Source organism: Carassius carassius, chromosome 10 (assembly GCF_963082965.1).
Source record: "Carassius carassius chromosome 10, fCarCar2.1, whole genome shotgun sequence".
NCBI lineage: Eukaryota > Metazoa > Chordata > Actinopteri > Cypriniformes > Cyprinidae > Carassius > Carassius carassius.
In genome coordinates this window covers 27097857-27125281 of record NC_081764.1, presented here as the reverse complement: position 1 = coordinate 27125281, position 27425 = coordinate 27097857, and the positions used below count along the sequence as shown (strand labels likewise).

At 36.7% G+C, this 27425-nt stretch overlaps 4 protein-coding genes across 4 annotated transcripts in view; 3 read left to right on the top strand and 1 right to left on the bottom strand.

Moving 5' to 3' along the window:
* The window catches only part of LOC132152032 (beta-crystallin A2-like), a 132431-nt gene that overhangs the window by 62169 nt on the left and 42837 nt on the right, over positions 1-27425 (bottom strand). The window lies entirely within an intron of this gene.
* On the top strand, positions 3347-6700 carry LOC132152030 (uncharacterized). Its single transcript, XM_059560667.1, has 2 exons — positions 3347-3664; positions 5333-6700. Exons 1-2 carry the CDS (start codon positions 3424-3426, stop codon positions 6610-6612), a joined length of 1521 nt encoding a protein of 506 aa, XP_059416650.1. The 5' UTR covers positions 3347-3423; the 3' UTR covers positions 6613-6700.
* On the top strand, positions 7644-15808 carry LOC132151422 (aspartyl aminopeptidase-like). The gene is made up of 15 exons (XM_059559530.1): positions 7644-7649; positions 8025-8115; positions 8432-8520; positions 9478-9591; positions 9769-9894; positions 10054-10178; positions 10270-10354; positions 11384-11485; positions 11734-11811; positions 11927-12007; positions 12085-12245; positions 13440-13479; positions 13575-13676; positions 14270-14437; positions 15566-15808. Exons 1-15 carry the CDS (start codon positions 7644-7646, stop codon positions 15614-15616), a joined length of 1419 nt encoding a protein of 472 aa, XP_059415513.1. The 3' UTR covers positions 15617-15808.
* LOC132152026 (receptor-type tyrosine-protein phosphatase-like N) overlaps positions 16054-27425 on the top strand; it is a 35940-nt gene continuing 24568 nt past the window's right edge. The window contains exons 1-10 of the mRNA XM_059560661.1: positions 16054-16298; positions 19885-19935; positions 20578-20688; positions 21254-21359; positions 21453-21579; positions 21700-22021; positions 22383-22520; positions 22641-22675; positions 23700-23983; positions 26736-26815. Coding sequence (XP_059416644.1) covers positions 16223-16298; positions 19885-19935; positions 20578-20688; positions 21254-21359; positions 21453-21579; positions 21700-22021; positions 22383-22520; positions 22641-22675; positions 23700-23983; positions 26736-26815 — 1330 coding nt within the window. The 5' untranslated portion in view covers positions 16054-16222. The remainder of the gene's footprint in view (positions 16299-19884; positions 19936-20577; positions 20689-21253; positions 21360-21452; positions 21580-21699; positions 22022-22382; positions 22521-22640; positions 22676-23699; positions 23984-26735; positions 26816-27425) is intronic.

Here is a 27425-nt window from a genome sequence, read left to right as displayed (position 1 = left end):
GAGATGCTGGCAAAAACTTTTGTAACAGTTCACTGTTCAAATAATATTAGTGAAGAAGGGAAACAGGGAGGGAAAATACAGTAAGGGAGAATGAAGAATTACAGCTAGAACAAAATTCAAAAGACCTACAAAATGAATCATTTACAATGAAAGAACTAAAAGGTGCTCTCCAGAAAAATAAGATGTCAGCACCAGGAATTGATAAGATTTGTTATATAATGATAAACCAGCTCAGTGAAAATTCAAAGGATGTATTACTGGAACTATATAATAAAGTGTGGGAGGATGGGAAATTGCCACGGAGCTGGAAGGAGGCTGTGGTAGTGCCAATACAAAAACCAGGAAAAGACTGTACAAATCCAGGCAATTATAGACCAATCGCTTTGACATTCAACATATTCAAATTAATGGAAAAATGATAAATGAAAGGTTAAAGTTTTATATGGAAAAGAAAGGATATATAGCCAAATATAAAAGTGACCTTATAAAAGGAAGAAATACAATGGATTCAGCTGTATGTTTAGAGCATGAAATTAGAAAAGCACAAGTGAACAAAGAAAGTGTAGTGGCTGTCTTCTTTGACATAGAGAAGGCATATGATATGATGTGGAGAGAAGAATTGTTAATTAGAAAGTGAAAATTCGGAATCAAAAGACGAATATATAGATGAATTTAGGACTTTTTACAAGGAAGATTAATACAAGTTAGAATAGGGAGTTCTAATTACAAGTAATTCAAGAAAATATATTGTTGAGAATGGAACACCTCAAGGGAGTATAATAAGTCCTTAATTATTCTTTATATTAATAAATTATGTGTTCAGGGAAATAGAGAATGGGATTTTCACTTTTTGCGGATGATGGGGCGATTTGGAAGAGGGGAAGAAATATGAAATTTATTGTTAAAAAGCTACAGGAATCTATTATGAAAATAGCGAAGTGGTCATATAAATGGGGGTTTAAATTCTCAGTAGATAAAACAAAGATAATGTTGTTTACAAAGAAAAGATTTGGTACGGAGGTTAAATTAAAGTTGTATTATCGAGAATTGGAAAGAGAGTAACATTTTAAGTTTTTGGTGTTATGGTTTGATGAAGGAATAACATGGGATGTACATATCAAGTACTGGACAAATGTAGGAAGGTGTTAAATGTATTGTGGTGTTTGGTGGGAAGTGAGGGGGAGCTGCAGAATAGCACTGAAAGCAATTTATTGTGGGTTAATTAGATCAGTTCTGGATTATGGTTGTGAGGTGTATGGATCTGCATCAAGCACATTATTCAAAAAAGTTACTACAGTTATATCCAGATTTACACAGATGCATCAAAGAGTTTAGTGGATAGGATAGGAGTAGTGTTTATTGTTCCAGAGTTTAATATTACAATAGTGAAGTGGATTAGCGATAATGTATCAGTATACACAGGACAAATGCTAGATATTCTGTTAGCAGTACAGTGGATAGAGGAAAAAAGACCATTGAGAGCTATTATTTGTTATTATTTGTTCAGATTCATCTTCATCATTAATCAGTCTACAGAGCAGTCACTCAGACAGCAGGGCAGATTATTTGTTTGAAATACAACAAACATTATAAAAAAAAAAAAAGTGAAGTGACATTCAGCCAAGTATGGTGACCCATACTCAGAATTTGTGCTCTGCATTTAACCCATCCGAAATGCACACACACAGAGCAGTGAACACACACACACACACACTGTGAGCACACACCCGGAGCAGTGGGCAGCCATTTATGCTGCGGCGCCCGGGGAGCAGTTGGGGGTTCGATGCCTTGCTCAAGGGCACCTAAGTCGTGGTATTGAGGGTGGAGAGAGAACTGTACATGCACTCCCCCCACCCACAATTCCTGCCGGCCCGGGAATCAAACTCACAACCTTTCGATTGGGAGTCCGACTCTCTAACCATTAGGCCACGACTTCCCTTGTCGTGAATTCTTATATAGAATTCTAATTCTTATATAGAATTCAAATTCTTATATAGAATTCAAATGATGGGCATTGTAGTTATATTTTTGTGGGTGCCAGCACATATAGGAATCATAGGAAATGAAATGGCAGAGAAGGCTGCAAAGGAGGCCACAAAAAGAGAATACGTCGATGTGACAGTCAAATGTCAGTAAAATGGAAATAAAGAGCATTTTTATACTATATTTATTATTAAATAAGTATTATACGTATGATATATATTATTATGGTATTAAGATTTTAAATACTATCAGCATGATATACAGATAGGTGTACTATGAACATACTATACAGGTGGATTATGTAAAAGTGTATGTACACTATAGGCAGAACTATGAACATAATTTACCCTATTTCAATGGACAGTAAAGTGCATAGAAATTTCAGTGTGCAAATGGATTATTCCGTGTTTCTGGATGAACAGACAGTAGTGCAAATAATAGATGTAGTGATGAGGAGGGGTGAGGAGTCTGTCTGTGTGGTGTGTGTGTGTGTGGGGGGGGGGGGGGGGGGGTCAAAGGGCAGAGTTCAGCAAGGAGACAGCTGTAGGGAAAAAGCTGTTCCTGAATCTGCTGGTTCTTGTCAAGAAGTGGTGTCCCTGTGATGCGTTGGGCAGTTTTCACCACCCTCTGCAGTGCCTTGCGGTCAGCCACTTTGCAGTTCCCATACCAGACTGTGATGCAACTGGTCAGGATGCTCTCGATCGCACACCAGTAAAAGTTCACCAGGATGGCTGAAGACAGTGTCCTGAGGTAGAAGAGACGCTGGTGAGCCTTCTTGACCAGGCTGGAGGTGTTTGTGGTCCAGGACAGGTCCTCTGAGATGGTGGTTCCCAAGAACTTGAAGCTGGAGACACGTTCTACATCCATCCCATTAATGTGGATGGGGTCATGCGTGCCTCGTTTCTTCTTCCTGAAGTCCACAATGAGCTCCTTTGTCTATTTAAAATAGGTAAACATAACACCAGAAGATGTACTGTGGGCAACAAGAGAAAATAGAACACGTCATGGTGCTCTGTAAGAAATATGAGTGAAAAAATTCGGAAATGATCTGAAACCTTAGAATGGAAAATAATTAATTTTGATTTAGTTGAAATTCTTAAAAAAAAAAAAAACAAGAAATAAGTGCTATGGAATCGTTTTTTATTATATTAGAATAATTAATATGATTGAGAAGATTTGAGTCTTAATTTTTGTTTTGTTGATTTTGTTTTGTTTGTTGATTCGGTTTAGTTTTATTTTTGGGGGGAATTAAATAAGTAGTAGTATTTCAGATCCACACTCCATACCAGTTGGTGGCGGTAACGCACCTTTTCGTTGTGTGCCAACCGCCAAGAAAAACTCCAGAAAGAAGAAGGAGGAGGAGGACTACTGCGCAGTGTTTAGACGTACTTCCTCTGAGCCGTGTGTCTTAATTTGATTAATTAAAAGTCATTTTCAACAATGGTAAACCGGTGCTGTATTGTGGGGTGTAAGAGCGCTACACATAATCGCAAAGGGGAAAAAATTGAAAATGGATTAACTTTCCACCGCTTTCCTGCTTGGAGACGCGACCACGGAGAACAAGTATCCCAGATTACAAAGAGTCGTCGGCTCGCTTGGGTCGCGGCTGTAAAACGTCCAAACATTACATTCCACAGTATCCCGATGTCGATGAGAGTGTGTTCCCTGCATTTTCATTCTGGTAAGTTAAATATGGTGTACGATTTGCTGACAGCAAATATTCCTGCTACAAAACTGCTGCATTAACTAAGCGAGTTGTGAAGCTAACGTTAGGTCTAACGTGACTTTGCTTACAGATTGGCGTGAAATTGTGCTCTCGCAACAACCACGCTATCTTAAAAAGCCCAACATCACGCTAAGTTTGCTTTCAAATAAGCAAAACGATGCTTTAAAAAAACATCTGTTTTGCTGGAAGGGCAAGGGGGTAGCAACAGGACAATAGTAAAGAGACCGACAGGTCCGATGGAAGGGCTAACGGGATATTTTACAGGAAAATACTGAGACTCCAATGACTTATAGCTTCGGAACTGTTCTGAAGTGTAGGCGCTCACAAAACAAACAAGGTAGCCGAAGATATCTGTTAACAAAAGCGAGGCAGCAAGTTCGTTGTCGTCGGTGCTCCACACTTTGTTGGGAATTTCATATGGTCCCAAACCGTTAATAGTGCCGATTTTGTCCATACATCGGTCCCTGGCATCCCTATTTAGCGTATCCCTGTAAATCCCACAACCTTTTCGCGATTTTAACATCTTTTTTCTTTCTCCCAACTCTGCTTCTTCTCGTTCGACTTGCAGTTTGTTTACATTCGCGAGGTCATCAACATGCCCGCCACGTCCCAGAATGCAACTCGGCACACAAGCCCTCAGAGGTCGGCATTTCGGTTTCCGGTTTACTTCACCCGCATCCGCTATAAACAAACAAGATGAGTGCTGCTGCTGTTGTTCGAAAAAAGAGATATAATGTGCGTGACACATCTAAGTTTCTAAAAACTGTAGGTGGATCTAAGGAGCACTGCTGTGTGCCACTTTGCTCTGCTTCAAGTCGATATAACACCCATTTGAGCTTCCACTGCTTCCCGAAGGACACCAACCTTCGTGCGCAGTGGTTGCACAAAATAAGGAGGGCACGATTTTCGGTGACCGCTCATACTAAGGTATGCAGCCGACATTTCCACGAGAATGAAATTCACACTACTGCTAAGGGTAGACGGGTTTTAGCAGTAGGCTCAGTTCCATCGTTATTCGAGTGGAATAACTACACTACGGTGTCACGGGCCGGTGTTTGGGAGCACCGATCTCGACCACCAAGTCCAGAACCTGACCCGCCGGGGCCTGATGAAGACATCGAGCAACCCGTCATGGTCCCGACGGTCGTGGACCACGACTACTACGGGGCTTGGGCGCCGCGTTCCAAACTTTTATACATAAGTAAAAGTAAGATTATATATTTATAATATTCTGCAAGGACGCGTGGAATTAATCAAAATGTATGTAAAGGCTTTAATAATGTTAAATGTTGAAATAAATGCTATTCTTTTGTAAATGTATCATGATTTAACTCTCCACAGATATATTATACAGCAAAAGAAAAATCAACATTGATGAGAACCATTGTTACTAATTAATCATAACTGAGCACCAAATCAGCACATTATAATGTTTTTTGAAGGATAACTGAAGTAATTAAGACCAAAGAAATTCAGCTTTACCATCACAAGATATACAATTATTTTACATTGTAATAATAATGAGTCACTTGTGTAAAATAAAGAAAGAAAGAAAAAATCTTGATAATTTCAAACTAGCTAGTTTGTCTAATCAAAGAAATTTCTGTTTTTTCTTTTAATCAGGCAAACCAGCTTATGAAATGTTTGAGTGTCATCCTGACTGGGCACCATCATTACATCTTGGGCACACAGAAGTTAAAGCAGTGAATCCTGAGCGGTATAACCGTAGGACAAAGAGAAAGCAAGGTCTCAAACAGAACACTGCTGCACCTGCAACATCACCAGATCTGCCTGACCTAATATTGGAGATAGATGATGTACCCCTGGTTAAAGAAGAACCACTGGATGAAGATGCACCACCAGATGAAGATGAAGTTTCACAGAGGTTACAGATGGATGAGGCTGCACCAAAGGATGACCTTGTAGAACAGAAGGAATGTAGTTTCTGTGACTGTAGACGTGCTGAAATTAACCGCTTATTAGAGGAGAACAGGTTACTGAAGGAAGAGCTCTCCAAAAAGACAATCTCTGAGGATTTTTTGGGAGATGATGAGAAGGTCGAGTACTACACTGGACTGCCATGTTTTGCTGTTCTAATGGGTGTGCTGACGAAGCTTCTTCCCTGCCTAGCACAGACACGATGCAAACTATCGCCTTTTCAGATGCTCTTCCTAACTCTGATGCGCCTGAGGCTGAATCTGCCAATTCAGCACGTTGCACATCTCTTCTGCATAGATCAAAAGACTGTGTCCACAACGTTCAGAGACACCATAGGTGCCTTGTTTACCCACCTCAGCCCTTTGGTGCACTGGCCAGAGAGACATTGCCTGAAGGGCGGCATATTACAACAGTTTGTAGAAATTTTTGGCAATCATGTTGCGGTTATTGTAGACTGCTTTGAAATTAACACTGAGAGAGCATCAAAAGAGAATTCTATAGCACAGACATCTTCACAAAAGCACACACTCAAGTATCTCATTGGCTTTACTCCACGTGGAGCTACTGCTTTTGTTTCTAAAGGGTGGGAAGGTGGTGTCAGTGACAAGGATGTGATTGAGAGTAGTGGCCTTCTTGATAAGCTATTGCCTGGAGACTTCGTGTTGGTGGATCGTGGATTTGACACCGGGGACGTCGTTGGACTAATGTGTGCTGAAGTGGAAAATCAAAAGCTGGTTCCAAAAGATGAGGTGGAGACACGTAAGATAGCTCACCTCAGGGTCCATTTGAAGAGCGTGATCGGATGTGTGCGCACAAAGTACACCATGCTAAGTGAGGCCGTACCAGTGAGCATGATAGCCCCACGTGAAGATGATGGAATGATATTCCTTGACAAGGTTGTGACTGTGTGCTGTGCCTTTACTAATATGTGCCCCAGTGTTATGAAACTGGAAACCATGACATAAACTGTACATACAACAAAATAAACGAGAACTGCTTATCCTTCATTATCGTGTCTCATACCACATTACTATAATAAATGATGAAAAATTACTACAGTTCGGTTTTTTTTTTTTTTTTTTTTGTAACGCTGAAGTAAATGTGTACAGTTCACAATAATAATAATAATAATAATAATAAATACAAGTAAAAGTGGCAGTGTAATCAAGTACAGACAACAGAGATCAAAAGGAAATAAGTTAAAATGCTGAATGTACAGTGAAAAACTACTGCACTGAAAAGGTCATCTATGTTGACTTGCTGCAACACTAATGAGCATCTGAGTCAAAATTGATAATCATACCTTCTAGCCTTGAGGAAAATTCAAGATGTGATCACCAAATCACCTTGGCTCTCTGATTAACTTTTCAAAGTGTACTTTGTTTCCTTTGTCTTAGAAAGATGCTCTCTCAGCTTCTACTGTTAAAAAATATTTTGTGAAAAAAGAGTAAAAGACGTGAGAGCAAAGCTGAACTGGTTATCATAAACGGGGTTATTGTTCTGCTTATAATGTCAAGGATTGCATGGAAACATAATGTCATTTGAAATTTTTACCCTGACATTAACTTTTGACTAAAGCTTAAATTAATGGTAAATTAAGAATGTCACAAGGTTTCTTGTATGAAGATATCAAATAACAGAAATAAACACTTAACTCTAATATAGAAATAGATAACTTTATACTAACTTGCATGTTGTTCCTAAATGAGTGGTGTAGGTTTTGGCTTTCTGGACATTTGTTTTTTAATCTTAATGTTTAAATAGTTATTTATTTTATTTTATTTTACACATCTAAACATTTCATAGAAATATGAAAAAAATACAATATATTAATATGAAATATAATAATTGCAATATAAGAATGCACTTTTGTTTTAAAAAGTATAAGAGCTTATGCACCTCCAACCACTAGAGGGCCTTCTTCTGCTACCACTACATCAAATCCCCATAGCTTCCTCCATTCTTGCCCTGAATGTTAAAGTCTACTTCTTCATATATGCAGGTAGGAAAGCTTGACGGGTAACTTTAAAAGTGCTGTGACTAGTGCAGAGAATTGTATAGTCTTTCTCGTCTAGTACGTGACTTGGGGATTTCCGGTATTCTGCAAGGGTTGTTGTATGGTTTTGTAGGTATCGATTGTGTGTGTGTGTGTGTGTGTGTGTGTTTATTTGCATTTGTATTCTATGTCGTTTCTCAAATATTCTCGTCATGTGCTTTAGTTTACTAAATCATGATTATAAAAATCTCAGGAACAAGAAAACAGCTGGTTTCACCCGGTCTCGAATACTGTAGTTGATCTGAAAAAGTATCTGTGCATGTGACTTGCTGCTTTCTCTGTTTGTACTTACATTTATTGTTTATTGTATGTTTTACACAGTCTTTCATCATGAAAAGCTCAAAAGAAGCTGTGCAGGCTGCTGCCAAAGAGTTTCTTAATTTTGTCAATAAGGGAGTTTCACCTTACCATGGTAAGAATGACATGAGATTGAAATGTTGTATATTGGATGACAACATAAATTGCATTGAAATGCATAAATTCTACTCTTCCTTTAGTTTGAGATACACTTTGTCAATACTAAGATTAACCAGCTTTACAGTCTTATGGGTCTGGGACAGCTCCTGATATGGACAGTAGATCTTGATCTAGACTTTGAAAAAATGTTCTTTCACAGGTTTTGTAATGTCAGTGTGATGTAAGCATTGTACTGAAATATGCATGAGTTTAATTGTATGTACGTTTAGAATTTCTATATCTAACGTTTACTTTCCTTCTTTGTCTCGCAGTGGTGGAGGAGTGTAAATCTCGCCTGCTAAAGGCTGGTTTTACTGAGCTCAAGGAGGCTGAGCATTGGGACATTAAACCTGCCTGTAAGGTGTGTGTGTGTGTCCTCTTCTTTAATCTTAACTTATAATTATACATTTTCAAAAATATATATATATATTTTCTGCTTTAAATTCAATATGTTGATGGGTTTTTGTTCATCAAAGCAGATTTGGAGAAATTTAGCATTACATGACTTGCTCACCAATGGATCCCCTTCAGTGGATAAAAACATGACAATAATCCACGACTCCAGTCCATCAATTGAGATTTGTGTGAATTGAAAAGCTGTGTGTTTGTAAGAATCAAATCCATCATTAAGCCATTTTAACTTTAAACGGTCACTTCTTTACAGAATATGAGTCTATAATCCATGATAACGCATCTTCCAATGAAAAAGTTCATCACCTGTTTTCCTCTCACATCAAAATCCACAAACATATTTGCAACTGTTTTAGACTATTTTTACAGTGCTTGATTTATTCATATTTCTCTCCTCATTCAGATATCACACTTTTTTTTTTTCTTTTTTTTAACTTACGGTTTTAAGTTAAAAACGTATTGATGGATTTGTTTATCACAAACACACAGCTTTTCACACACAAGACATTAACTGATGCACTGGGGCCATGTCAATTCTTGTGATGTTTTTGGACTCTCATTGTAACGGCACCCATTCACTGCAGAGGATCTATTGGTGAGAATGTAATGTAATGCTAAATTGCTTCAAATCGGTTCTTATGAAAAAACAACTTCATCTACACCCTGAATGGCATGAGGGTGAATAGATTTGCATAAAATTTTTATATATAGATGAACTATTCATTCAATAAACTCCTACAGCTGGGGGAATGACTTTTAAAGGTGCATATTAAAATAACAATAGTCATAAAATATTTTTGGCCATATGTAGCTTAGTCTGTTATTTCTATACAAAATGAGAAACAACTCAGTGCTGCTCATATTAAATATATTTTCACAATATCCACTGTAATTGTATTCTTTCCAGTATTTTGTAACCAGGAATTACTCCACCATTATTGCTTTTGCTGTCGGTGGCCTCTACAAGCCTGGAAATGGTTTTTCCATGATCGGGGCTCATACGGACAGTCCATGTCTGAGGGTGAGAAAAACAGACACAAGATGACCTGTGATGCTTTGATACAGATGAAATATCATCAGTTCTCTGAGTGTTTCATAGCTGTTACAAATATAGCAGTCAGATAACTGTATTCCACATTAATGTAAATAGAGGATGTATGCGGCTGTCATTTGTAATTTCTTGAGCTTGTGTGTTTAGGTGAAGCCACGCTCTAAGAAGACAAAGTTGGGCTTCTTGCAGATAGGAGTGGAGTGTTATGGAGGAGGAATCTGGAACACTTGGTTTGATCGTGACCTGACCATCGCAGGTCGTGTAATGGTTAAGGTAAGCCTCTGTTATGTGTCATACAGAAATGTGAAACATACCCAGGTTCCTCTGAATCCTTCATTGTCGATGATCTTGTATATGAATGTATGAATTATATATGAATAAAGTTAGTTTTTTGTTTTTACCAGAGTTGTCTGTTTGTATATTTTCGTACAGAGCGAAAGCAAGCTGGTGCAGCGTCTGGTTCATGTTCCCCGTCCCATCCTCAGGATCCCCCATCTGGCCATTCACCTGCAGAGAGACATCAATGACTCCTTTGGACCTAACAAGGAAAACCACCTGTAAGCACTTATTAATACATGGGAAAGAACAGATGGAGGTATGGGACACGTGGAATTGTTTTGTATCTATCTGTATTTTTGTCTGTTGTAGAGCACCTTTGCTGGCCACCGCCATCCAGGAGGAGCTGGAAACAGGATCTGCCTCCTGTGGAGATGCCTGTAATGCAACATCCGTTGTAAGATCATACAAATTAATGGTTGTACAGGTGTACAACAAAAGTTGAAGTATGTGCTTTCTGTGGAACCAAATGATAATTAGTAATGGTGCACTTAACAGGAAATTTTAGGCTGATAACAAAAAACAACATTTTTACACTATGATCGTCATCTAATATTGATCTGATGTTTTACAAAGTCCTTCATTCTACATCTTATTCTGCAACATTATGCATCACACTGTAAAATAGGGATGCACCAATATTGTTAAATACAATTTTTTGTTAAAAGGATAGTTCGCTCACAAAATGTTGTCATCGTTTACTCACCCTCATGTCGTTCATCTTCGAAACCGAAATTAAGAAATAATATAAAAAATCGAAAATATTTTAAGTTTCAAAAAGTTCACAAAGAAAGTTTCGTAAAAGTAATTCAAATGAATTCAACCGTTTACTCCAAGTCTTCTTAAGAGACATGATTGCTTTATATGATGAACAGATTTATTTTGGGCTTTTGTTCACAAATATACTTTGATCAGCGCACATAAGAACAAAACCTCATATGTTCTTGAAGGAGAACCTCATTGGTTCTCGCACACCAAGCAAGAATGGTTAGCAACTGATGACAGAGTTTTGGCCAAAAAAAATCCCTTTAAAATTCTGGCCAATACAACAAGCTGATAATTATTTTCCTGTTATAAGCAATATTAAAGTTCTTTAAAACATAAATTCAGTTGTTGAAGTATGCTACAAATTTATTTGGCCATTACAACATTAAAATATACTGTATGAAAAACTGATAATTTAAGATTTGCTAAAAATTACATTTAAGATTGTCATCAAAACATTCCAATTTTTAAAGATTTTTTCTAAACAAACATTAGATAACGGCAAAAGCAGTTTAAATTTAAAAAACAGGACGTGAGCATGGACAATAAAATACTGACTCTTTTCCAATCACAGTTCTAAGACAGATAGCAATAGGTAACCAATCCTTAATAAAAATGAAAAGTTTTATGAACACCTCTCTAATTATTTTGCTGTGTTCAGGCAGAGAAGCATCACCCTGCGCTGATCCAGATGCTGTGTGTCGGGGTCGAGCCAAATGCTTTACTGGACTTTGAGCTCTGTCTGGCAGACTCACAGCCTGGTGTAAGACTCTTTGTCTTCTTGTTAGACAAATACCCAAAAGATTTCAGTTTTGCTTTCTAGTCTTTTATTTTTTGCACAAATTGTGCTGACATAAAGAGGATTAGTATGTAAGGTCAATTTGTGCTCAGCAAAGAGGATTGCTCTTATTTTTACCCAACCTCTCAGCAGAATGAACCATTACTTTAGAGAATCACAAAGTAGAAGTCGAACTGATTATCATGAGTTGACTAGGTTTTTGTGCTCTGCAGGCACTAGGAGGTGTCTATGAAGAATTCATCTTCTCTCCTCGTCTGGACAACCTGCATAGTTGTTTCTGTGCTCTTACGGTATGCCTGAACACAGAGAGCAACATCTTATTAAATATTCAGTCATTCACCCACTCAAAAATGATCTGAGGAGTGATGATGAATAATTAATATATAATTATGTCCTCTCTCCCAGGCTCTCATGGACTCCAGCACACCTGATTCTCTAGCAAAAGATCCAAACATCCGTGTGGTTACTCTATATGACAACGAAGAGGTAAGACAAAGAGATGCAAATCTGAATCCACCTGTCTCTAGTCTCATCCAAATAATTGAGCTTTTATCTATCAATAGGTGGGGTCTGAGAGCGCTCAGGGAGCTCATTCTAACCTGACTGAGTTGATTCTGCGGCGTCTTGCTTCGACCCCTGACAATCTGACCGCCTTTCAGGAGGCAGTGCCACTGTCCTACATGATCAGTGCGGACATGGCCCATGCTGCACACCCTAACTACCAGTCAGTCTGTCACTATGGCAACTTATTTACCTCTATGGTAACACTTAAATTTGCAGTTTTTTTCTCCCTGGTACAGTGTGTCGTAATTGTGGTGACACCAAAATTTGTGGTTTTGTTTTAATAATGATCAAATTTCCCTGTCATGAGAAACACCTGGGAATATCAGGTATATATGTGTATATGTATGTATATGTGTATATGTATGTATATGTGTGTGTATATATATATATATATATATATATATATATATATATATATATATATATATATATATATATATATATATATATATATATATATATATATTGCAAAAAACTATTCAAAAGCTTGGGGTCAGTAAGTTTTCTGAAATAAAAATTGGCTTACATTAAATGGATCAAAAGTAACTAATGACTTTTACATTGTTACAAAAAAATCTTCTGTTTCAAATAAATAGTTTTTAAGTTTCAATTAATCAAAGAATTTTGAAACAAATTTATTGTGGTTTCCACAAAAACATTAAGCAGTCCATTTGTTTTCAACACTGATAGTAATGTTGAAAACAATGTTCATAGAAATATTTCTTGAGCACCAGCATATTAGAATGATTTATGAAGACTCACATGACACTGAAGACTGGAGTAATGTGCCATCACAGTAATAAATTATATTTTCAAAAAAAATTTAAATGGTAATTTTTTTTAACTTAATGGTAAGGATACGAGACTAATAATAATAAAAGAAATTGCTCCAACCCCAAATTTTTGGATAATAATGTATGTATATATGTGTGCAAAAAAATTATATAAATTACTTACCAGGGATTTCTTAATTTCTGCTCTAGTTGCCATTACTCTCTCTCTCTCTCTCTCTCTCTCTCTCTCTCTCTCTCTCTCTCTCTGTGTGTGTGTGTGTGTGTGTGTGTTGTTCAATATATGGTTTATAAAGACACCATATGTATATGGGTATTACAATGTAAACATGGTTTATGAGGATAATTCCTGTGACCTGGTAAACCAAATGGCTTAAAGGCATACCAAACTGTGTGTTTTTGTTTTGTATTTAGTAATTTAAAAATTTCTAGTAGTTTTCTGTGAGGGGTAGGTATAAAAACTAAGCCCACGGAGAGTTCCTGTACACAGCATATAAAAGTTTGTGTATGTGTGTGTTCAGTTTTGTAATGTATGATATACACATGTATGATTCTTCTTACAGGGAGAAACATGAGGAAAATCACAGGCCTGCATTTCATAAGGTAACAAACACACACCGGCGCCACCTCAATACATTCATGAAGACCTCAGCAGAGCCCAATCAGCTAAATCTCTCACATTGTGTGTCCTGGATCAGGGTCCAGTCATAAAGTTTAACAGTAACCAGCGCTATGCTACCACTGCTGTGACTGCTGCTATATTACGAGATATTGCTGGAAAAGTGGGCGTACCTCTACAGGTAAGCAGAACATTACCCCCTCTCTTATATTTCATTACATCCTGCTTCACCATCTGTCCTTCCCAAGAATCTTCTGCCATATAAATCGGTTAAAGTGATCCTCATTATTTAAGCTAAAATGATCTTCACTGTTCTGAAGAAGTGAAATCCAAGACAAGGAAATTGATTACTATTGTGTGGTTAGTTTTTGTTGGTAGGCATTTAGAGTGTTTGTTGATGTTTGTGTATATCAAGATAATATGATCTGTACAAACTATCCAAATGCATGAACACCGCTCCTAGAAACAGGTTTGCTCACAAGACCGTGTGGGATTTTTAAACAGAAGAGTGCAGCAGAGAAGATAGAACAATCTCTGGAAAATAGAAATTAGCTCTCTTCTCTCTGTGTGGAATGGACATTGATATTACAAACAGCATGATATAATAATAAAAATTATAAATGTAAGGTATTATTATTATTTAGCACTTTTCTAAGCACTCAAAGTGCTTTACAATGTCAGGGGGTATCTTCTCATCCACCACCAGTGTGCAGCATCCACCTGGATCCATGTGTTACGGTTTCGTCAAGTAAAAGTTTTTTTTTTTTAACCCAGGATGTGATGGTTAGGAATGACAGTCCATGTGGAACAACGATTGGGCCGATTTTAGCTGCTCGTTTAGGAATGGCAGTTCTTGATCTCGGGGCACCTCAACTTGCAATGCACTCCATTCGTGAAATGTGCTGCACAACGGGAGTTCTCCAGACCACCACCCTCTTTAAGGTAAATTTACAAACCATTTTTAAAAGGCCAGTCATTTTTGACCAGGAACACCAAATTAAGTAGAGGATTTTCAGCACAGCACAAGTGTTAAATAAGTAGTTAAAAAAAGAAATTTGTAATTTTACTGTCAATTTGTAATTTTTCTTAATGTAATTTCAAATCTGTATGACTTTGACATGGAACATGGAACACAGGAGTGTCACGGCACGATAGAGACGGCGCCGTGGAAAGAACAAGGTCTGGGTCCAAATGCAGGGAAGAGACACTTTATTATAAAACGAGAACAAAAATGCCAACAGGGCAAAAACAAGACCGAAACGAATCACAGGGACAAGCCGAAATACAAGCACGAGTAACACATGATATCACATATGACATTACATATAGCCAGGTGAGTGGTGGGTGAGACCAGAATATATGCTCGTGAACAAATGGGTAACAGCTGTGTTTGTGTAAGTGAGTGAGTGGATGCCACAGGTGTACAGAGTGAACCAGGTGTATAGTGTTACGGTGAATCCATCTCAGAGTCCGGGAGATGGGGAAGTGGCGCCCTCTGGTCCATGTGATTCGTTTTGTTTTTGCCCTGTTGGTATTTTTGTTCTCGTTTTATAATACAGTGTCTCTTCCCTGCATTTGGACCCAGACCTTGTTCTTTCCACGGCGCCGTCTTTCCATCGTGCCGTGACACTCCTGTGTTCCATGTTCCATGTCAAAGTCATACAGATTTGAAATTACATTAAGAAAAATTACAAATTGACAGTAAAATTACAAATTTCTTTTTTTAACTACTTATTTAACACTTGTGCTGTCTCTATCGCGCCGTGACAAGGAGAAGCTGGCAAAAAATCTGCATCATAATATTGAGTTTTTGGTGAAAAGTTATTCTGAGAGTTTTAATGTATTAAAAAGATCCAACACATAAGAATGATTTTAAAGTCTCATACTTTATTCATTGTAACTGTGTAGAAAGGACTGAAAAGTACAGTTTTCCAGTTTCAACTTTTCTGTATCATGGAAGAAAGAAACAACATGAGAATGAATGTTTGGGTGAACCGTACCTTTAAGGATTGTCTTATGAATGTTTGCCAAGTCGGTTTTGGGTTGTTCTAACTGTGTTATAATATGCAGGGATTCTTTGAGCACTTCCCCTCTATAAGAAGCACAGTAACTGTGGACTAGACTGTGAGAGGGACTCACCAGAACCACACAGATGGGCTTCATGGACGTCATTAATAGGGAAATCAAAATCACTGTCTTCGACTTATATTAATTTTGACATCATATCCATCATTGCCATCTGTTTGTTTGTCTTCAAGTGTCCATTCATTTATTACTTTAAATTTGCACACTCATATACTTTGGCACTTGAGAAGTGTTGCCATACACTCTACTTTGTGAAGTTGTTAATAAAACCAATAAAGCTATGCCTTGTTTTCATGTCTTCCATTAATGCTATTTTCTGAGCATGTTGTGTGCCTTGAAATGGTAAGCATGAAGTCTAAACCTCAGACCAGTAATGGCCAATATGACGTAATTTTTGTGTATTACTCAAAATAACTGCATTACTGTACTGATTGTCGTGCCCACTTTCCGGGTTTTCTGTCTGTCCGGTCCTCTCACCCCCGCCCTTCGAGAGCTCGCTGGTGCACCTTCTCCCAAACACTCATTTTTATCGCACTCTTACCCAAGTCTCGTGTTTCTGGAGTTTGGCACACGCACAACATTACACTGGTCGCTGTCATCTAAATATGTCGTTGTAAACGAGGAGAGAGAAGCCGAGGGAAGATGAAATCGGCGTGTATGTGGATTATTGTCTGTTTGGCGACTGCGTGTTGTCAGCTTGGCACCGGTGATAGATACGGTACGTCAAGAGCACGAGCCACAGGTTAACTTCAGCTGAATGTTGCATGATTAAGCTGCGGAAAATTATTAGTATTAAATATCAGCTTTTAGTATCGACGTCCCCTCCCCCTTACATTAAATGCACATGCTATATATATATATATATATATATATATATATATATATATATATATATATTACTCAAACGTTTACAATGTGACATTTATCAATTAGGTGTATTACGAATAAGTAAAAACCGTTTATGTTCGGCTTCTGATCACTTGTACCATCAGAAGCATGAACATGCATGTAAAACGTTATTTGTACAATTGTTACGCCCATTTAATTTTGTCAAAGAAAATCGAGCGTGCTTGCAGTAAATGTTGACGTCGATGAGATAAAACCTCTTCTCTGGTGGCAGCTATTGAAAATGTTTCGTTGTGGCGAAATGTGCTTCATGTTTTCACTTTTTATCTTTTAAGATGATAGTATTTCGATTAATATTTTATTAATAGTATTAAATTAGTCTAATTATTCTAGTCTTTTTTTATGACACCTAACCTATGCAACTCATCCCCAATGCATATTGTTTACACAGCATCTGTGTAGTAGTTTAATATATTGTGTATATTTCATTATTTGTATTAATTATCTTTTTTTATTACTCTTTTTTCCTATATTTCATTGTTTGTATTTAATTCTTCTTATTTTTTTCTCCTTATTTTTTCGGATAGCCTATTTCATTATTTGAATTAAATTTTCTCTTATTTTTTATTTATATATATATATATATATATATATATATATATATATATATATATATATATATATTTTTTTTTTTTTTTTTTTTTTTTTGCACAGTCAAAAAAAGAGAATGCCAGACCTACATTTCGCTGCTTGTTGTATGTCATATAACTTGTACGTGACAAATAAAATCTTGAATCTGCATGTGCTATTATAAAACTAACTTTGTTTTGATTGATAATTAGTGAAACCGGGGGTTCATTGAGAATATTAGAAAGCCTTTTTGTATTTAAAGCTTTTAATACTTTAAAAATGTATTAAGTGTAAATATATAATCGTATTCTCTGGAAAAATGGATGGCAGCGTTTAGCGATCTGGCGACATCATATAAGGACGATTCACAGACCGCGCGATAACGCAGCCTCTGGCATACTGTAGGATTATTTAGTGCCATTAATTACTTATGAGGCGATAGTTTCAACAGTTCAGCAGTCCTCTGCCTTCATAGACATTTTACGACTTTCATACACAGTCATAGTACATTGCTGAGAGGTCTAGTTCTGTTTCTTATGGAATAAGGATTCAGCACCATGGACAGCGGAAGTAGTCAATCTTTAATGGCGAACAATGGGTCGATTTGGGAACAATTGCTTCAAATTGATTTGAAGTTGATGTGCGTATGAGTGCGAGAGGGGTCAGAGTGCATGTTTCTTAGAGCGATTGTATGTTCGCTTGTGCACTGCATTTGTATTAGCTCCGCTTCTGCAGGCTGACTCACCACTGACGATCCACCCCACGTCATTCTTATAACAGCCGTCACTGTGAGGGCCCACGTCACTCAGAAGCTCTATGGGAATGTTTCGTAAAGCTTTGAGAGAGATGTTGTGTAGGAAGGCGAACAGTATAAACATTTATTTGCAAGTGTTCAGTACCGCCGCTCCCTATACGCAGTCTGCGTAGGTCACCAACTCCCAGAGGGGGCACCATCCCCTGGCACCATCCCAGTTGCTCAAAAAAAACATGCGCCATTCTCCCATCCGCGCTCGCGACCGCTCGCACCTCATGTTTGCGGCTGAATGTTGATATTTATTAAAACAAACTGTATATCATATGTAAATTATGCTACGTTTTCACATGGACTCAAACGCAAATTTGAAGCTCAATAGCATTTGAAGGAGAAAGACTTGTAGTCATCAAACAATTGTAATGTGTTCATTTATTTTTTTGTGTCAGCTACAATGCACACCTTATAGATTTTTTATATATATATATATATATTAAAATAAATTATAAATCATTTAGGTAAAAACGAGGCCCGTTTATCACTTTCAGGCACATTCCTGTGAAAGGTTTTTTTTTTCAGGTTCTCTTACAAAAATTACCCATGGTTTTAACAATAACACCACAAATCGTTCTTGTAGCCATGGAAACTGCAAATTTGCCATGATTTTGCTACTTCAAATAATAATTTACAAAGAAGTATTAATATACTGTAATATTTTTGTTGTTGTTTCTATAAAAACAGACCTAAGCCATCAATAGCCTTTAAAATGACTTAAATGCATTATATTAAAAAAAAACAATGATGCAATAATGATTGGTTAATAATAACACTGTTAAAATACATAATGTAGGCAAATACAAAATAAACAATTTATGTACATGTTATTACAAATCCCTGCAAAGGGAGGCAAATGCCATGTAATTGCTGCTGTTACACTTACAGGACAATCAAATCCTTGTTTAGGCTACTGACCAAACATTTTATTCAAATATTCACTTAATCTTTCATTTTTGGACACCTTTTTGCTATAGATGACACAGCCTTTATAATTTCTTCAACAAAAAACGTGCATATCACAACCCTTACAAAAATAAACTATGGTTTTATCATAGTAAAACTGCTTAATTTCCTTTTGCATTATTTCTGAATGCTTGAGACTATAAAATAAAATAGTCATAATAAAGTTATAGCCATAGGTAAATGTCGAGAGCTACAATTGTAATTTGTAAATAATACAATTTATTCATTTACTTTTTTATTTGATTAAAGTTCTATTTTCACCCCTATAGTATGTGTTTTTTTCCATCATCATATTTGAGGAAGGGGGGGCAAAAAAATACAATCCTGCTTAGGGCACCCATTTGGCCAGCAGCGGCCCTGCATGTGTTAAAGGTGGCAGAAGATATTGTAACTGTTGGTTCCAGAAAAAGAAAGGAATCTTGAGGGATGTGTTCAAGTGATAAGGAACTGCACAATAATCTCTTCTCCCCCCCTCTTGGCTCATAAACAATCTCAGTATTTATTTTGATAGAAGAGTCGTACAGCAGACTGGTGCAGGAACTCCCACTCGTGTAACCAACATTCATCCCAGTGATTCAATTACATATGACGAGTTTGTCTGCTCAACTCTCAAGTGTGTGTGTATGTTTTAGGAAGCACAAGGATACTGGAGGAAATGGAAGGTGGGCAAAGTGTGTGATATTGTGGTATGCTTTGAAACAAATATGAACAATTGAATTGTCCTATAGACCTTGATTTTGTACGTTTTTCTTTCCATTGTTTTTCATTCGTTTCAATCGTTACTTGTTTGTTTCTATGGTGTTAAATTGACTCACAGCATCTTATAATCAATTGTATACACTGACGTGCTGAAATTGTCAGAAGTGTGCTGGTGGTCTGTATTTAGCTCTTTTTGGAACTGGAATTCATATCTATGGGATGTTTGTGATGCTTGAGCTAAAATAAATCTTGAAACAACCTACTCGCATGAGGAGAGGGTCTGTGTTGGCCTATTTTGTCAGAAAAACAATCACCCTTTCATACTCTCTCTTCTCTTTTTCTGTTTCTCTCTTTCAAGGTTGTCTGTTTGATGAAGGCCTGTGCTCCAGTGGTCAGGTTTGCTGGGATGGTGAGTGCTGCCATATTTAGTTTCAGATTTTGAACCTCCTAAAATTTACAATAAAGAAAAGACTTGCCATATTGCCCCAGAGTCCCTGTAATTATTGCACAATATAATAGCATCATTGCTGTCATTTAATATTTAGTTTTATTTGGCTTTCATGCATCAGTCTTGTCCTCTTTTTGTTATTTTGTGTGTATATAATTACCTTAATTGGCTTTATTATCATGCTGATAAATCTACGGACTTTATTACAAAAACATGTACTGTAATGATTGTTTTGTGTAGGTTTGATCGCTGACTATTTTGTAGCTGTCAGTTAAAGCTGGTATGTGCAGTAAAGTGTGTAAAAAAAACAACAAAAAAAACACATTGACTACACAGTAAACACTTACTTTCACCAGCACCTGGTCTTACCCAGTCAGTGTTCTTCAACCGTTTCCAAGGCAACTGTGACATTACAAAATTCACCCTTTCGTAGTCTCTGTTTATGTCAAATAGAGTAAGGGTGAAAAAAGTAAGAGATCCTCATAGAAATGTTTATAATAACATGAAAGCTAAAAAGCTGCACAATATGCAGTTTGATCTCAGCAGACCATGTCCACTTTCTGTATTTCCTAAAAGAGACAGGATTCTAAATGTGTGTTTCAGATGAGCTGTTTGGTCAGTGTCTTACACAGAAGCAGGAAAGGTTTCGCTACAGGGTGACTGCAGTTTTACTGGACAGACTGCAGTCATTACTGCAAACGCTTATGAAGGATGGTGAGTTTCAAATAGAAATTTAAAAAAATTCTTCTTCAGTGCAGACTGAATTACTTAGCACTCTTGTACAAATGATGGTTGCCATAGAAACAAAACAATGTAAACACAATGGGCAAATTGATGATTCAACCACCGGCATGTGACAGAAAATCATCCACATGTTGCCACAGTAATCAAGGTCAAATTAATATTTAATATTCAAATTTAATATATAGTAAATATATGCGTAAACATACCCAAGTCAATGACATGACATTTTTTGATGACATGATAATGTCATTTTTTGTCTGGATCTATTAATTGAATAGAAAAAAAAAGAAAAAAAAGAAAACCTTTTGATGATATATCATAGAGAGGACTACTGCAGACAATTGTGAATCCTTACCTTGAGAAACTAAGCTTAAATTTTAATAACTCATGATATTTGTCATTAATCATTATTTATTTTTTAAGCTTTCAAATATAATTTTCAAAGTTATATGTACGTATACAAGCATTTACAAACAAGTATACAAACATTATATGCTTTTTTGGATGCTCTGAGCTGATGTGAATTATTTTGCAGGATTAACTTGGCAGGATGATGTCACCCAATCAATGATTAAGAAAGAGCTTAGAAAAGTTCCACAAATCCTACTGTCTTCTGGGCTAAAGAATGACCCATCCACAGAGTAACACTTACAATTTGTCATGTAATCACATTTCTCTCACTTTACTTTTTTCACTGCTTCATTGATTATTTCTGAATATCTCCATTATCAAAGGTCTTGGAGTGACCCTACAAACCAGCTCAAACCCAAAATTGTGCAGCCCAATATGGACTACATGATTGTCGATCCACCTCAGTCATCTCTCCATATGCAGAGTCTGGATCCTTATAGTTACCAGCGAGTGAGAGCCCAAACACAAACAAAAGCCCTTTTGTTACACTGCACTGATTGTAGCTTGGAGCATTGGATAGTCTACAGCTACTTCTCTTTAATTCCAGCATCATGTCTTTTTCGCTTACAGTATGGCTACCAAGATGAAGAGGAGCGTTCTTTGAACCTGGTGGAGGGAGGCAGGTACCCACAGCCCTCTGCTCGTATTAGGGGAAATTCACCACTTCCTCCATCTCGAGATAAAGATGATCAGCTTCTGCAGGATCTGATGACTCTACTCATTTCTTCGCCTGCACAGCCCACATCACGCCATCATGTGGCAGCACCTCACTCCACCTCATCTTTTTTCCAGGATCTGGACTTCCCGCTTGACTTCTATAGCAAGGACTTGTTTTCCCAGGATGAAAAGAACAATGGCCAACAGGAGCAAAAGAAAGGTCCTCAGAAGTATGGTGTGTTTTCTGGGCACAGTGATAAGATAGTGTGGGAAATTATTAACTAATAGTTTTCCCTGAACAAACTTCTAATTTGTTGCTTATTAATAGTTATTAAGGTAGTTGTTAAGTTTATGTTTGAGGTGGATTAAGGGATCTAAAATATGGTCATGCAGAATAAGGCATTAATATGTGCTTTATAAGTACTAATTAACAGCCAGTATGCTAGTAATATGCATGCTAATAAGCAACTAATTAAAAATTGAGAATTGGTCCTTAAAATAAAGTGTTGCTGATAGTGTTAATGTTTATACTTTCAAAATGTATTCCTACAAAGTATTTGCATAATTTAGCAATTAATTCTAAACTCTGACTCCAGGACCCACTCAACAAAGTCTAAATAAGCTGCTCGTTCAACATGGATTTGATCTAAACCACCTGAACTCTGAAGAGATGGAGCGTCTGTTCACTGTCCTTCAGCTCCTGCAAAAAGAACCAACAAATAATCAGAGAAAACGTGAGCGCCCTGAGATTTCACTTTTTATAGAATATAAGTATTAAATTCCAAAATATACTCACCATAAAGTTGGAGCTCCAAAAAATATGTCAAATAAACTGCTTATTTTCATTCACTCAGCTGAAATAAAGGATTCCTCTGTGTCTCCAAAAGTGGTGAGCATCAAAATGTTTCTGTTTTTAAGTGATTTAAGGTTGGACTACTCTACTTGACTTTTAAATTCTGAATAGATTTAAAAAACATTAGACATCATTCACTGAGGAAAAACTGGACATCACACCCTAAAATGAGTGAGGATCATGCACTACCAGACTTTCAGTTCATTCTGATAACTAAACTCATGCAGAAAAAATTATTGGTGACACATGACAAATGAAAACAAAATGTATTCAAAAATAGTCTCAAAATATCAAACATGTTTGATTTCCGACGACTGGATGGAATCATAGTCTGAAGCTAAACATTGTGCCCATCATACACTATGCAATTTACTGTGAAATCTGTCAGCTCTAGACTGGCTTTGACTAGTTCAAACTGTAAATTGGTGCAATAAAAAACAAATCTGTACAAAAGTCTTATTGAGTATTCCAGCCTTTAGTAATATTACAAGGTTGGGTTAACCTCAGTAGTAATGCTATATATTACCTGCAGGGGGCAGCAAGTGTAAACATAAATAAATGATATGTAAGAAACATGACCCATGATTATGTGTAATTTGTTTTGTAGGTCTTTTTACCCAACATTAGTTAATCTTTGCACACAGTATTTTAGGTGCTTTAGTACTGCTGCAACATGATATCTTTCCTCACCCTTTCGGCCCTGTTACATCAGTAATCATTGTTGGTTGGAAAATTAACAGACACTGCTTTATGGCCCTCTCAAAAGCATTTTAAAGAGAAAAAGAGAGAAAAAACTAAAAAGAGGAACATTATATGTAAAATAATTTTTTTTACGTTGCAAATAAAACAAAGACTAACTCAGTTTTTCTACTTAAAAATGTCATGTTTAATTCAATGTGTTACTTGCCATTTCTTTGTAACTGTTTGTGAAATTTACATGCAATTTCTAACTAAAAATTGTTTCTACACTGATTTTCTTTTATTTTCTGTGTACATACATGGAATAATTATTATCTGTAGGCAGTTAACCTGACATGGCATGTCTTATGTGCTCTATCAGATGAAGATTATGGAGGGAGAGATGACCCATGTGATGGAGAAGGCTTCTGCACAGGCTATTAATTCCTCCATCCATTCTCAACTCAACCCCGGGTCTGAAACCTCCTCTAAAGGGTCCCAAGGGGCCTCCGAGGGTAACTACATCCCATTGGGTGCTGATGTATTAGGGCCTTCATCTCTCAAACAAGAGGAAGGACGACTTGGCAAAGGAACCTTGAGTGTGAAACCAGGAAAGAATGAAACCAATTTAAAGGAGGAAGTTGGATACACTGTCACAAATCAGAGGTACAACTAACAGTTTAGACTGTTAGACTGAGTGTTAGTCTATGTGGGTGTTCCTTTTGTCTGAAAGTAAAGTATGGTCATGTGGTATTTGTTTTCAAAACACCACATTAAGGACAGACCTGGGGCCACACATCAAACTGGCTATTCAGTGGAGAGTCTGTTTGTGTGTTGTTTTCGTGAGTTCTGTGTTTGTTTGTGCTTGTGAAATTGTGTATGTGTGTGTTGGGGGGGTGTATGAATGCATATGTGTCTCTTCTCACTCTGCCTGATGGGGTTCGTCTACTGAAGAACCTTGCTGAGAGGATCCATCTCACCACTGGCTCTTTCATCAATATCAGGTAGGCCTAGGTTTAGAGCAGGGAGGCGGCAATAGCTGAGTAGAGTTTTGCTTTGGTGGTGGGCCTTGATTAGATCTTGAAAGTATACTAACCCTATACTAAAGCTTGCAAAGGAATTTGCCAACACAGAATTTCTACATAGGCAAGTTGTTTAGCCTTACTTAACTTAACCAATGCATTGCTAATTTGACATAATGTAAACAGTCTTGATTGCTGTTTGCTGATGTGGTTAGGAAGCAAATGCTAATCCCACTAACCCTTTTTACTAAATCAAACTTTGGTGAGCTGGAACCTTGATCCATTGCCCTTGGAGGACAGAGGGGGGTGGCTAAGAGGAAAAGAATGAAAGATAGAAAAGGGAATGGAATGAATTGGCCTTTAAAAGTGGATTTGCTCCACTACTTGTCCTCCCCTTATTGCTTAGATCCCAATATCTAACAGACATTAACACCCACCAACTCGCCAAATGGGGATGAAAATCAATGGTGGTGGGTAATGCATATAAACTCACTAGCCAATTTGGCAGGTTATGATTAATAAATTATGTCATCACTTTGCAATCCATCATTATCAGAGCCCTTCCCCTTAGATTAGCCTTCAAGACAAAGCTTAAAGTCGGCATGAAACAGAAGTTTATTTTTCCTATTGTGACATATATCTGAGTGAAATGTCTTCTGAAATTACAACAACAACAACAAAAAAAAAAAATACAGGACGTGGACTTGATTTCTTACTTTGGGAATTAATTGGATGGTTGTAAGTGGGGCGTTGCTAACAAAATGGAGGCAGAAATGAGACAGACCCCATTAGCCCCACCTTCACGCCATAGCATGACAGGAAGAGAAGTTGTTTTGAGGGGGTAGGGAAGGTTAACGTATTTGATTGAAGATTATGAGGGTACATCAATTTTTTTTTAAATAATTAAGTGCACAGATAAATCATTTATAATAAACACTACAATATTACATATAAAATTAAGATTATATATTATATTAAATTTAAAATTAAATTAATTAAAATAAATTTACAATTAAATTTATGGATTTAGAAGATGCTTTTATCCAAAGCGACTTACAGTGCATTCAGGCTATCAATTTGTACCTATCATATATATATTAAATATTATTATTAGGCCTAAAAAAAAAAATTGTTTGGTTCCGGTTTCCGACCGACCCTGTCAATTTATGTGCGACCCAAATTTATTTTATGAGACTGGGGAAGAACGGTCTTTCACACATCTTTAATTAAATTACAGTTTCCTTTAAATGCTGTTTTACACTTAAGTAATCCGTTAAAAACCATTAAGTATTGCATCAAAACCCTTTAACTGTCAATTCCTAAAGTGAGCTACAACTTAAGGTTTGGAAATCGTAACATTAAGAGAAACACGGGGGGAGGGGGGAGTCAACAATATATCGCGGAACAGAGAGGGCACTGACAACATGCTGACAGACAGGACATTAACATAACCAGCTTTACTATACTTTTAATATGAAACAAAGTCTCATTTGGTTATTTCACCTTTCAAATGTGGTCATTTTTTAAAGAAATGTAAACAATAAATACCGTTTTGTGGCTCTTGAATGTGTCTAACAGATCGCTGTAAGTTAGATCATCAGTTAAAACTAACTGATCGTCTCTTGCTTCTAGTTAATTTATAGCATCAAAATCAAATAAACCACATAAATGAACATCATAAAGAATGTTGTTTGACTACAAAAAGATGTCTGTACACTCCGTTTTTCAAGTTCAAATCCTCCATGTTAATCTACTATGAGATCGCCTGTCAAACTCCCGCTAAGGATTTTTGTGTGTGTGTGTGCGTTTTGCGTGTCTATGGCAACAACAGACTTTAAACGGGAATACAGAATCACTGTTGTAAAAGTACCGGTACACACATTTAAAATCAGCGCGCGCGCGTGTGTGTGTGTGTGTGTAAAACTGCCACTGGAGAAAAAAATAAATAAATTAAAAAAAATAATAAATCCCTACCGACCAATGACCTCAACTGACAACCAACCGGAACCAAACTTTTTTTTTTTAGGCCTTATATATATTAAATATTAAATATTTGCGCAATGGATGAGAAGCACCAGACCATGGAATTATTTTACAATTTGAATATGTGAAAAGTCACAGAGAATTTTGTTTCTATTTTATTTTTATGGTATTTACAAACAATGATTGACGGTCGTAAAAAAGAAAGCCAATAAACGAATCTGAGTCAGATTTAAAAAATAAATATATTTAAATCTAAGCTTTAATTTTGATCATCTGGTTTTATATGTAATAATATAAATTGTGAATGGGCAAAAGTTTTGTTGCCAAATTGGCTGGTGAGTAAAAAAAATATTACAAACCCTGCACATAATCATACAGAAAACTTGAATGTGATAAAAAATTCTGCTCTACAGTGAGGTTGGTCCAGCTGTCACTTTCCGGGTGCTCCCGAACAGTCAGAATTTAACCGCAAGTGAGGTGTCCGAAAAGGCTGGTAAGTAATAAAGACAATGTTTCATGGCTATTAATAGTTATGTCTGTCACACAAGTGTCTCTGAGACACACAAATGGCTCAATGCCAGTCATGCAAAATAATATAAAAATAAAAGACCTTATAGGATTTGTTTTTATTATCTTGACATAAACAGGATATTGGGGCATGACAGAGCAGAGGGCTTTTAAAATCAAATTAAATAGAAAATGCCAGCTAGGAATGCACATTTTTCAAAGGAGAATAACTTACTGTAGAACTGTTTTTCAGACAACAAAGTATGTTAACTTAGCATGTTTCTTAAATATCTGCAAACATATTATGGTATTTTTATGCTTTAGTAAAGTGAAAAACTTACAATATGCACCTTTGTAATGCACAGCACCTTTAAATATGGATGAAACAGTTATTTTGGCAGCAGTTAGATGTACACTAATATAGCTGTCCTCAAGAGCTACACTAAAGTCACTTCTGAATACATACATGTGACCCACATTTGCTGAATTCTATATTAATGTACTAAGCCTATATAGGACTAGTATAAATAATTAATGCAAATAGATATTAATTGAATACTGGTATATTTTATCATATTGCTGTTACCACAGCTTTA

Excerpts from the sequence above, each read along its gene's own strand:
- LOC132152030 (XM_059560667.1), top strand. The coding sequence starts at position 3,424 with ATGGTAAACCGGTGCTGTATTGTGGGGTGTAAGAGCGCTACACATAAT. Across the intron at positions 3,665-5,332 it reads TTCCCTGCATTTTCATTCTG|GCAAACCAGCTTATGAAATG; the intron begins GTAAGTTAAATA and ends TCTTTTAATCAG.
- LOC132151422 (XM_059559530.1), top strand. Across the intron at positions 12,008-12,084 it reads CTCTATATGACAACGAAGAG|GTGGGGTCTGAGAGCGCTCA; the intron begins GTAAGACAAAGA and ends ATCTATCAATAG. Across the intron at positions 14,438-15,565 it reads AGACCACCACCCTCTTTAAG|GGATTCTTTGAGCACTTCCC; the intron begins GTAAATTTACAA and ends TATAATATGCAG.